General features: G+C 33.4%; 1 protein-coding gene across 13 annotated transcripts in view; it reads left to right on the top strand.

The window, feature by feature from the left end:
* Cdk12 (Cyclin-dependent kinase 12) overlaps positions 1–12574 on the top strand; it is a 621218-nt gene that overhangs the window by 550133 nt on the left and 58511 nt on the right. For 12 of the 13 annotated variants that reach the window (XM_090372485.1, XM_090372492.1, XM_090372479.1 and 9 more), the window contains 2 exons: positions 4939–5102; positions 12025–12225. In XM_090372485.1, the coding sequence (XP_090228611.1) occupies positions 4939–5102; positions 12025–12210 (350 nt within the window). In that variant the 3' untranslated portion in view covers positions 12211–12225. Of the gene's footprint in view, positions 1–4938; positions 5103–12024; positions 12226–12574 lie in introns of those variants that run through there. The other variant, XR_016546892.1, reaches the window with a different exon arrangement.

Here is a 12574-nt window from a genome sequence, read left to right on the forward strand (position 1 = left end):
AGCTTGAGAATTGTGGTAAATCTTGCATAATACGGTATTTTTTTGCTTTTATGCTGGGAAAACCCTTTTTTTTATGTTGGATGTAATTTTTCAACGTTTCATTCCATTTTGTGAATCCCCACTGTTGATTCGCTAGTTGTTATCGCCTTCGTGTTATATTTTTTAAAGCACATTTCTGGAGATCACGACCATAAAACAATAAAAACAATTTGCACTTTCCATTTTATTGAGTTTTCTGTTAGTGTAATATAATTATTAAAAAGGTAGTAAACTCGATCTTCTTGCATTCGCTATAGTACAGATAGCTGGAATTTTGTGGGTTTTCACATTATTATGGTGAAATGTGTTTCCTCTTCCATCAAATATTCAATCATATAAAAACAAATAATTTTCAGAAACTCATTACTCGTATCTTACTTGCAACTTGTGTGTGCCCTGTTATTTGTTATTAATTGCTTATCGTTTTTACTGTTTTAAATTTTACAACCAAAAAAAAAAAAAAAAAGTCAGTGAACAGAAATATCAATTAGTATGTACATAAATGTAAATTTATTTTTATTTTGCTAACTGAAAAATATTCTTCCTGTTTTCACGTATCTTTTAACTTTGTTAATTGGTAAGGTAATAAAGTTAAATTTGTGCTTTATATCTTTACTTTTATAGCCTGTGGATAATATTCCTCCTATTTTTGCTTATTAGAAACACCGTTTAAAACGGTATTTTATTATGAAGAGTCCATCATAAAGTGGGTGCCTCAGCCAGGTGGGCAGGAGCAGCAGTGCGTAGCACACGCTTCTTGATTAGACCGGGGTTCGAGCCCGTGACCACCAAGTACGGAGGATGTGGAAAGGTCAGGGAATGACACCGCATATCCTCCCCCGGAGCAATATGGCCTTAGTTGCTAATGCTTCTAAAAACTAAATAACAAACAAACCATCATAAAGTGATTTGATTACAGTGAACCAATCGTAAAGTGAGGGTCCACTATATTTTTTGGGAGATCCCTGGGTTAGGATCTGTGCTTGTTTGAGAGCATAAAAAATTGTGACTTCAAAGCGTGCATTTCATGACTTTTAAGGTTTTTGTAAGGTTATTTTGGTTTTTATTTGATTGTCTTTTTATTTTTCTGGGTATGTTATGAAAATTTGTTCTTTGTTGTGAATTAAATTCCAGCCCTAAGTTATGTCCATGGAAAGCAAAAAAAGAACCACTCAAAACAAACTTTATTTCTTTAGAATCAAAGATACAAATTTTGGATCATCTTAAAATAAGGGGAAAAGGTATCATACATTGCAGAAAGTTTAAATTTAAATGAAGCAACAATCTGGACCATAAAGAAAAAATGAACAGAAAATTAGAACTGCTGTTGCTACAGGATCTTTAATTTCCACAAATATGACAGCTCATCCCTGAGCACCAATAATTGAGAAAATGGTAAAAGCACTTGGCATTTGGATTGATGATAGCAGTAAAAAACAAATCCCATTAGAAGGAAATGTAATTAAACAAGAGGCACTAAAAATTTATAACCATTTACAAGAAAATGGAGAATCTTCTGTTAACCCGGAGTTTGTTGCCAGTAAATCTTGGCCTGAATGATTTAAAAACTGCTTCTCCATTACACAACATAAGAATTCAAAGGGAAAATGCATCGGCTGATAATGAAGCTGTCAAAAAGTATGCAGAGGAATTTCAAAAAATTATTGAACAGAACAGATACACACCGCATCAAGTTTTCAATGCCGATGAAACAGGCCTTTGGTGGAAAAAAATGCCCAACAGAACGTTTATTTCAAAAAAAGAGAAAACTGTACCAGGTTTTAAGGCATCAAAAGATCGTGTAACGTTACTTATGTGTAGTAATGCATCAGGAGATTACATGATAAAACCTATGATGGTTTATAGATCCTCTAATCCTCGTGTAATGAAAGGTGTAAATAAAATTGTATTACCGGTACATAGGAAAGCAAATAAAAATCTTGGGTAACCACTGATTTGTATAAAGAATGGTTTCTAAATTTTTTTGTGCCAGATGTGGAAAAGTATTTAAACCAGAAAAATCTAGATTTCAAAGTTTTATTACTATTGGGTAATGCGCTAGGCCATCCAAAAGGTTTAAGTCATCCAAACATTAAAGTAATGTTCCTACCACCTAATACAACTTCTTTAATTCAGCCATTGGATCAAAGCATTATATCTACCTTTAAAACTCATTACATCAGAATATCGTTACAATGGATTTTGGAAAAAATTGATTCCGAATCTATTGAAGTGATGGAGGCATGGAAACATTTTTCAGTTGTGGACTGTATCGGAATCATAACTTTATCGCTGAAAGAAGTAAAACCGTCAACATTAAATGCATGTTGGAAAAATGTATGACCAGAGTCAGTTCATTCAGGAAATATGGTTGAACTGGCAGAAATTAGAATTGGTGCGATAGTAGAACTTGCTAAATTGGTAGGAGGAGAAGATTTTGATGATATGACTACTGGAGACATTCACGAATTACTGGTAGGAAAAGAGGCTGGCGAAGCAGATTTGGTGGAAATGGCATCGAAGGTAAACCAAATCAATTCAGAGGATGATAGCGCATAAGAAAATTCTGAAGTTCCAAATTTTACACTGAAAAGCATACGGGAAGGTATAAAGTTAGCCGAGCAATTAAAATCATATTTTTTGAATGCAGCTCCTTCGACTGAAAGGAGCGCAAAGTTCAAAAGGGAGCCTCAAAAATGTTTAGCTCCATACCATGAAATTTACGAAGATCTATCAAGAAAAAGCAAACAAACCCAGATTACTGATTTTTTGAAGAGAGCTGAAGATACATGAGATCTAGATGCTGCAGAAGGTGAAGATATTCAACAACAGAGAAATAGTTCTCATTTGATTGTGCTTAGCAGCGATGAAAAGGAAGAAAATTAAATGAAAGTACATTATCTGACATATATGTTTCTCAGTTCGTAAAGTAAGATGTTTGTTCAGTTATTACTATTATAAAAATAAGTTAAAATATTAAGTTATTACTACTATAAAAATTAAGTTTCCGATAGTTATAAAAAAAATGGCATATTTTTGTTAGCTTTTGGAACATAACCCCCATTTTGTACTGGTTCTTAGTCCCTTGGAATACGGTTTCGCATTAGAAGAGATTTTGTAGGAACAAAACAACCATGTTATACGAGGGTTACCTGTATATATGTTATTTGTGAGGGTTTGTATAAGTAATTTGCATGAAACTACAGAAACTACATTTACATAAAAATATATATATATATATTAGCATTAGCATTAGTAGAGGCATATGATGCAAGAAAGCAAGCTTATGCAGCATCAGCCAAAAAAAAAAAAAAAAAAAAACCCTTCCACTTCACCCCTCCGTTCGTTCGAAATACCTGTCCTATATATATGGTAAAATTGCAGAACTGCAGCACACAAAAACTATAACAGTTAAGTTATATACTCCTTGAAATTCTGTCACACTGCTTGCTATTTAAAAAAATAAAATAATAAAATAAACTTGTTGATGTGAGGAACTCTGGGCTCCTTTCAAGTAATTAGCCACTCTCAGTCAGAGTTACAGGCCCCCCAACCCTAGGTTTTTACCTTGGACAAACCTGTCTTGGATTACAAATACAATAGAATTCATCATGGCCTGAGTTGCCTTGGTGGTGATACAAAACAAGCAAACCAAAGCATCTGCAATAGACAAAAAAGATTGTAAGTAATATAGCATAAACATAGCTGTTTCTCTATGGTTTAGTTTTTAAGTTCATCCTTTAGCTTTGTTCATAGCTTTCAAATACATAAAGGACTACTATGAACTGGCTAATAGCTACAAAATAAAGTTTTGGAACTCCTTTTAATGCCAAGTAGTCATGTACAAAAGCTTTGAGTGACCATGGTTCAAGCCCACATGATTACTGAATACAATGCTGTTTTATGTATTCTCTTTATCTTGTGAACTCCTCTGACTGTGTGATTATTCCAAGTATAAAGAGAAAATTTATTTTATTTTTTTAATTGATTTTGAATGGCTGATTGGAGAGCAAAGTGGAAGGAGCAGTTCTTCCAGACAGTGCTATAACTAAAGTGTGATATATTCATTTCATTCAGACTAGGAGTAGAAAAGGCAGAGCTTGGTTAGAGTATCTGCCATGTCAGTTAAACTTATCCAAGTGCAATCACCGAGTACAACAGCAGTGAATATAAGAGTTAGGTCTAATTATATTATGCCCAACTTTACTCACTCGATAGTTTTTCAAAGGAGTTGGCAAACTTGGCATGATACTAGGCCTGCTGTAACCTGAAAAATATTTTCAGCATTCGGTTGACTTTCCTTAATAATAGCACTAAGTGAATAGTGCTTTGTAAGTCTTGTTTGAATGGAATAGTTCTGGCAAAAAACTTAGTACAACAAATTATTTTAACAGTGTTTAGCTGTACAGAAAATGTATTAGTTTACAAAAAAAGAAAAACTGTTATCTGAAAATGATAAATGGTTTGTGCAGAAGTGGATAAACAATGGTTTGGAAGCAATGTCCAATACAAAGCTCATCTGGAATATTGTCTGTTCCATGTCTTAAATATGGCTGTGTGAAGAATGTGTAGCATTGTAGCCTTTTCAAACAGCACTGAACTTAGCTGGTTTTAGTGTAGAGTTTCTGTAAGTTTATTTAATGGCCTGAATTGCTTTGGTGCTAATCCACACAGCCACCACCATCTTTTCTATAAAATGTGAGGTGTTCTTTCATATAATATAAAAATAATGAAAATTTAATATAATAATGCAAACTGCAATATTATCTCCCACTTCATTCATAATTTTTTTTTATTATGGTTTGAAGTTATAAAACTAATTTGAGAGTTCCATGTATGTTATCCAATACAGTACTAAATTTTCTAATTGTATATTTAATTATATCTTTATATCTCTAGAAATTCCTGTGTTAAAAGAAGAACAAAAAATTATTGATGAATCAGTCGATAGTTACGAAAACGATGATTGTAAGCAATTACCAAGTTGTTTAAATGCAGTATCTCCTATTTATCCAACTCATTATAATGCAAGCACTTACCATGGAACTAACCTTAATATTAAGGTTTGTATTTTCTTTCTCTGCCCTGTGTTAAAACTGATGTTATGTGCATGTATGCATGCAGTAAGCATAAATAGGAAAGGAACACAATGTATACATGTATTAATTTTTATTGAGTTGACGGTCATACCTACCATCACAACTCCATCCAAAATCACGGGACAATACCAAAATTCATTTTGTTGATAGTTGTGAGAATGATGACTACAAATAGTTTCCAAGGTATTTCCTAAATGAAATGTTTACATTATTATACAAGAATCAAGATATTCTGTAATTTCACTAATACTGACAATCTAATATTGCACCAATGCAAAATTAAGTTATTTAATCTATATGTTATGCAACATGGATCTGTATAAAACAAGCTGCACTCTGGAACAACCAATTAAAAACTACATAAAAACGAGTTAAATTAACAAATTTAAGTTATTCAAAAAGAAACATTAGTGTTAGTTAATTTAAATGGTGAATATAAATACTGTTCCAATATGTAGCTTGTTTCACACAAGTACATGATATATTTATGTAAATTAAGTTTCAAATCAATGCAACCAAGCCAAGTCAAAGCTTTTAAGTTCACGGATGTAAAAAAGTCTCAGTTGTCAATGAGAAAGCCTAGAAGTGATTTCACTGAGGCTACTTCTAGGCTTCCATATTGATACAGCCCTGAAAAAAAATTAGAAGCCATACATTATCTCCTATTTTTCCAAATTAGTATAACTTGAGCTAGAGCCTGTGTGGGTCCACTGTATTACAACTGCACCCAACCCACAACCTGCTGAAAAAAAAAAAAAAAAACCAAGAATGAAATGATGTATTAAGAAAATTCATATTAAATTTTCTGAACATCAGTAATAATGCAATAATTAGCTTGAAATTAAAATAAATCAATCAATAGTATTAATATTTTATTATATATAATAAATTAAAAATAAAAAAACTAATTAAATTTAAAAAAAAGAATGCCATATATTTATAATAAAATCAATTTTACAAATTTTTTGGTAAGTGTCTGTGTGGAAACAAAATATCTAGTTTCTGGGTTCAGCTGTATTCTTCTTTCTTGGCTTAGAAATTCAGATACTGAAAACTCTTTCACTTGTTGCACTGTTGGCAAAAATTAAATCCCTTCCATTCTCCAACATAGGGGAAGGGAATGAAAAAACAAAGACTAGACATAACTGTATACCCCCTAAAATATTATTTACCATATAAACCCTAAGATAATTCTATATAATTTTCATGAATCACTTAATCAGCCAAAACTACAATTGCCATTCAGTGGAAATTGAGGGGCAAGTAAGCATTCTCCTGCGTACCCTTCAATTTCCAACTTTGATTTCAAACTTTAAATACTCATTATTTTTCTTAATTATATACTCTTTTATTTTGTAACTTCACAGTTTTGTTTTATGACCATAACCCACTTAAACTGTACAGTACTTTTGAATTTCCCATGATAATTGCAATCCTAAAAAGTCGATGTTCTTTTTAGCTGCAATTTGTAGGAAACTGTTAATGATGTCTTCTTTTTAGTTTTTTACTGAAAGATTTCATTGTTAGTGTCAATTTAATTTCTAATTCTACAACACCAAGTGCAAATTTTATAATCTGAAACACAAATTTGTCTTAGACAGTAATGCACTATATAATAATAACAATAATGTCATAATCAGAGATAATTCAGAAATTGAAAAATGACTTCTACTTTCTGTATCCTGCAATGTTGATATTGAAGGAGAGACAGACAGACAGGGGTTAAAAAAATACTTTTTATCAATAAAACTAAATCATACCTTTTAGGCACATGTCAGTTAATAAATATATCAGTAGTGCACTAGTGCTGTGTATAATTCAAATTACATAATAAAAAATATGATATATATCTGATAATTTAATGAGTAATGTTACTTAGAAAAAAACAATTATGTTATGAGTTAATCTATTAACTCATAACTATTGAATGGGTTAGTGCCTTTGTACCATGTTTTGTTTGTAGTGAACTGTTCAAGTCGATTATTGCCATCGTTTAAACTGTATCTCATATTGTGAATCAACCTTCACAAAGAGTGGCCTAGGTATTGCACTGCTTTGAATAAGTAACACTTAACCAGAGAAAAAGACTAATGTTACTTATTCTCGGCAGATACCAATGCCCAGACAGCACCATTTCGAAGCTTGTTGGCTTACTCATCGGTGGGTGGGCAAGTACCCTGTTGTTGCAATAGTGACAACCCAGTTGTGAAGTATAAGTCCACAATATTAGAGATGCCTGATGGTGTGACACCTCCATAGGCAGGAGCAGCAGGAGCACTGTGACCACCAAATACGGAGGATGCGGAAAGGTCAGGGAATGACCACCGCATATCCCCGGAGCAATATGGCCTTAGTTGCTAATGCTCCTAAAAACCAAATAACAAACAAATCTGATGGTGTGTAATAGCATAAACTAAGGCAATTATTTTGCATGAAGCAATGGGACTACGCTTAAGATTGACTATTGAATGGGTCAATGCTTTTGTACCATGTTTTGTTCGTAGTGAACTGTTCAAGTTGATAATTGGCATCGTTTTAATTGTATCTCATATTGTGAATCAACCTTTACGAGTGGCCAAGGTATTGCACCGCTTTAAATAAGTAACGCTTCACCAGTGGAGAAGACTAATGTTACTTATTTTCGGCGGATACTACCACCACCTAGACGGCACCGTTTCAAAGCTTACTCATCAGTGGGTGGGCAGGTACCACGTTGTTGCAATAGTGACAAACCAGTTATGAAGTATAAGTCCACAATATGAGAGATGCCTGATAGTGTGTAATAGTATAAACTAAGGCAATTATTTTGCATGAAGCAATGGGACTACGCTTAAGATTCACTATTGAACGAGTCAGTTCCTTTGCACCATGGTAATTGTCGACTTGGACAGTTCACTATGAACAAATCTTCAAATAGGCCTCTGGGGTTGGGAATATTCATGTTCACAATAACTGCATGATCCGACAGCAACCATTATAAACTTTTATTAAATAAAATAAATTAGAGTTGTGTTGTATTAAGATAATGAAAATAAATAAAATGAATAGTACAATTGCACCGGATAAAACTGATAAAATAAGATACCTGTCTGTACAATATAAATAAACTAAAATAAAATAAAACAAAACAAAACAATGTAGATAAAACACCGGATAAAAGAAATAAAACACCGATAAAGCGATAAAATACCAAAGCTTTCAGAGGTGTCCGCCTCCTTTTTCAGCTGTTGAAAAAAGAGGATGCGACAGCAGCAGAAACAGAAGGTACGCACAATAACAGGTGTGTTCAAGATAGCACAGCATAGGGTTATTCAGTTTCTTATATGAAGAGTATCTCTTTAGCAGAAATTCTCCATCATATGGAAAAAGTGGGTGTCAGTAATGGTGCGTGACCATGGGTGTATGAATGGACAAAGTTTTACTGTCCATTCATACACCTATGATCATGACATTGTCCAGGAGGGGGAGGAAATCTGTCACATGACCATCATCCAGAGCGTGATCATCTAGTTATCACAGAAGAAAAGTTTAAGGAAATGAATTCCTAGATAACGTAGTGACTGTGTATGAGATATGGTACAGCCATATATGAGATATGGTACAGCCATATCTCTGTACGTATGAGATATGGTACAGCCATATCTCATACTTCAGATTGGTCAGACAAGATCGCCCGGTAACAAATCCATGCCATGACTGCAATATAACTGCATTCCTGTCTAGGTGGTCTTGCATTATTTCTTTAACCAGTGACTCCATTATTTTCCTAGGAACAGATATAAAGTTAGCAGGTCTGTAATTACTCGTCACCCTTTGACCGTCTTTTGTGAATTTAGGGACACATTCGCACATCTCCATCCATAGGAACCTTCTCTGAATCCAGAGTTGCTTTCGTAATTATGACTAAAGGTTTGCTTACCTCCTTTTCTGCCTTCCTTAATATAATTGAATAGATACCATCCACCCCAAGTGGTTTTTTTGCATTTGGCTTCAAAAATTGCTATTCTATTTTCCTTTCAGTTACAAATTCATTTAGCTCCCTGCTAGAATTTGATAAGCTTCTGCAAACCCTATCCTTAAACAATTCCTCATTTGTGAATGTAGATTCAGAATACCTGATCAGAATCATCAACAGTAAAACCATTGATATCAAGTGGACCAATGTGATTCAACCCCTTCCTTGTATTGTTAATATAAGTAAAATAGTCTTTGCCGCTTTACTTGGCATCTTTGCCAGAGACTTCTTTTAATCTGCCTTAACTTGCCCATCCTCCTTTGTCAATTGATTGCAGACTAATTTATATCTGCCGTAGGATTCTGTATTATCACCTGATAATTTATGCGCATTCCACGCAGTTTTCTTTTCTGCCACAAGTCTCATCAGTTCATCTCACACTCATTTAGGTTTAAACTTTGAACAGTATCTCTTAGTTGGCATGAAATGCTTAGTAGCTTCCAAAATTACATCCCTGAATACTTCCCATTTATAATTTGCTGTTGATATCATCATGCGTTGATTCCACTGCATAGAATTTAAAAACTGTCTGAGACCAGTATGGTCACCTACCTTTATGAAAGCAAAAGCCCTTACCTTTGCCCTTTACAGTAGATGTCACATAAATACATTTGTGATCACTGCTCTTGTGGATATTTTATCTGCAGATTCCTAATGCATGACTTTACCAGTACTTAAAATTTATTTTAAAAGCAGTGTTCAAGTATACATCACTTTTTTTAATTCTTAATAACCCTAACATAGCTCATATATTTGCTTGTTCCATATAGAACCCCATCAGACCTCGAAATTCTCAACACCTTGCTTTCCAGTCTGCTGCATGTTCCAGTAGAGCACTACAAGTATCACTCACACTTCTGTCCGCAGCTGCTGTTAATCTACGATTCTGTGCATCCCTCCAGCTAGCAGTTTTTCTGACCCACCCAACACTGCCTTGATAGCATTAGCAAATCTTTTTGCACCCCTTTTATTGGACGGCCTCCATAGCCGAGTGGGCAGGAGCGGGAGTGCAGTAGCACACGCTCTTTGAGTAGACCGGGGTTCAAGCCCCTGACTGCTGAATACGGTCGATCTGCCAACCCGCATTGAACCAGCGTGGCAGATTATGGTCCATTTCCCTCAGCATGAATTGTTGAGGAGGCTTCCATCCTGCAGTGGGTTGATAATGGCTGCACTTTACTTTTACTATTGAACTGTCTCATCCCTGTAAGAACAGACTAGCACAGACCATGCTGAGAAAAATTCTACCCCATGAGCCTTGTAGTCTTTCCAGGAATTTAAATCCAGTGTTAATTTTTTGCTAGTTTTTTGAATTTCAGTGGTTTTAAATTTCACTATTTATTGTAATTTTCTCTTACTCCTTCACATTCTCAAATTAAGAATTCTAATTTGCCCCCACATCATCCATCCCCTCCCTCATTTATTTATTCCTGACTGAGCAATAACCTATATTGTTTTCAGCCAATGCAAGTGTAAACTAGACTACATGTAACGAAGATCACAATTTTCAGCTGTGATACTTGTGACACTCTTTCTATGGCCTTCATTCTCAGATTTATCAGTATTTAATTTTTACTCTGCTAATACAGTAATCTTAATCTTAATATCTCCTTCCTAGGCATCGTTTCTCAGATTATGTTAGGTCATAGTCCATTTTTTAATGAAATAGTTTATTAATCTAGCATACTAGTGAATTACTATGAGGAAATATATGTATAATTATTTGCAAAACAGTAGTGTAATTAAAATATTCTTACTCTTACATAGTGTATATTGTAACATTCTTTGAATGTATCGGTACTTTCCTGCCCTATGTTATTTAGAAATCTTATTATCTCAGCATAGTTTCCAGATAGAGAATGCAATTAATTATCCTAACAAGCTAAATAAGGGTTATTTAGTTCATTAAATTTTAGCAAGAGCTTATGCTTTTTACTGTACTCACCTCTTAATCCGTAAGATATAGAATGTTGAAGACAGAATTTAAAGTGAAGGTAAAATGAAATTAAAAATGCCCCAAGAAAAAAGGAGTGTACTACTCTTTTCTCAGGTTGTCATACTTAATTAAAACTGTGATGTGAACCGAGTTTTAATTTTGTTTTAATTATGTATGTCACAGTTTTAGTTATGTATGACAACCGGAGGAAAGAGTAGTGCACTTCTTTTTCCTTGATGCATTTTTAATTTAATTTTACCTTCACTTTAAATTCTGTCTTCAAACCATTTTGATTAAGAGGTGGGTACCGTAAAAAAAAAAAAAAAAAAAAAAGCATAAGCTCTTGCTAAAACTTAATGATGAAATCAATCTGTATTATAATTCCTTTCCTATAAATAATTTGTAATGGGTTATTTAGGTTGCATTGTCAGTGTGTCCAAGGAAGATGGAGTAAGTTCCTATAAGTTATTCTGGATTTTTTAGGCTACACAATGTTCAAATCAACTCATCAACAACCACTTGTACAAGCATATTACACAATGGATCAATATGGTTTAAGTTGCTGATGCACCTAAAACCCAATAAAAGTAGTGATAGCAGCGTATCCAGCCCTATTTTGCAGTTTAGTTGACCTACTAATGGGAATTCATAAATCTTTAAATTAGGAGAGTAATTTTTTTTTTTTTTCATACAGTATTGCAACAATAGCTGTACAGGGTTTTATGTAAAGCAAGTTCATTGACCAGATTCCAACAGATTTTTCCTTAAATCAAGTTCTTAATTCAATTTTTAAAGTGGATTAAGTTGAAATATCAGATATTTTTGTAAATATGGTTGTTACACACATCTGTAGTGTTTTTTTTAGTTAATTTCTAATTTTTAATGTTTTATATCACTGTTTTTACATGGTTTGTTATTACTTTTTTCTTTGTTAGATTGATCCATCTACATCATATCTTCTAATGCTACGTACATCTGCACCCGAAAAAGATATGCATGAAAATAAGTTGCAGGGTTCTGCAAGTGAACAGGAAAATCTCAGGGAACTTTGTGTTATTGATCATGCTAGCAGTAATTTTTCTTTGGTTAAAAATATGGAAGCATCACACAAGTATGAGTAAAATTTGACAAATTAGGTAAGCTTTTTTTATTATTGTGTATTGGTTTAAAAAATTTGTATTACACATACTCTGAATTTTGAGAATATAACTGAAATTAAACACTGTGTAATAATATTTTTATAGTTTTTTTTTTCCAAGATCCAACTGCAAGGTAATGAAAACAAGGTTTTTTAATTATGTTACCATTTTGACAATTGGTGTTATTCCCATACCCAATATAACTACATGAGCCGAAAATAACACTACTCTGCATTTTGAAAAACAATTCACTGGTGTTTTCTAAAAGGATGTTTCTGATGCTCATTTTCTAATGCTTATTTCAAAAATGACTTCTGTTTGTTTCCATCATATCAGGTTTCTTCAA

Source organism: Mastigoproctus giganteus, chromosome 1 (assembly GCF_048544385.1).
Source record: "Mastigoproctus giganteus isolate SK-2022 chromosome 1, ASM4854438v1, whole genome shotgun sequence".
NCBI lineage: Eukaryota > Metazoa > Arthropoda > Arachnida > Uropygi > Thelyphonidae > Mastigoproctus > Mastigoproctus giganteus.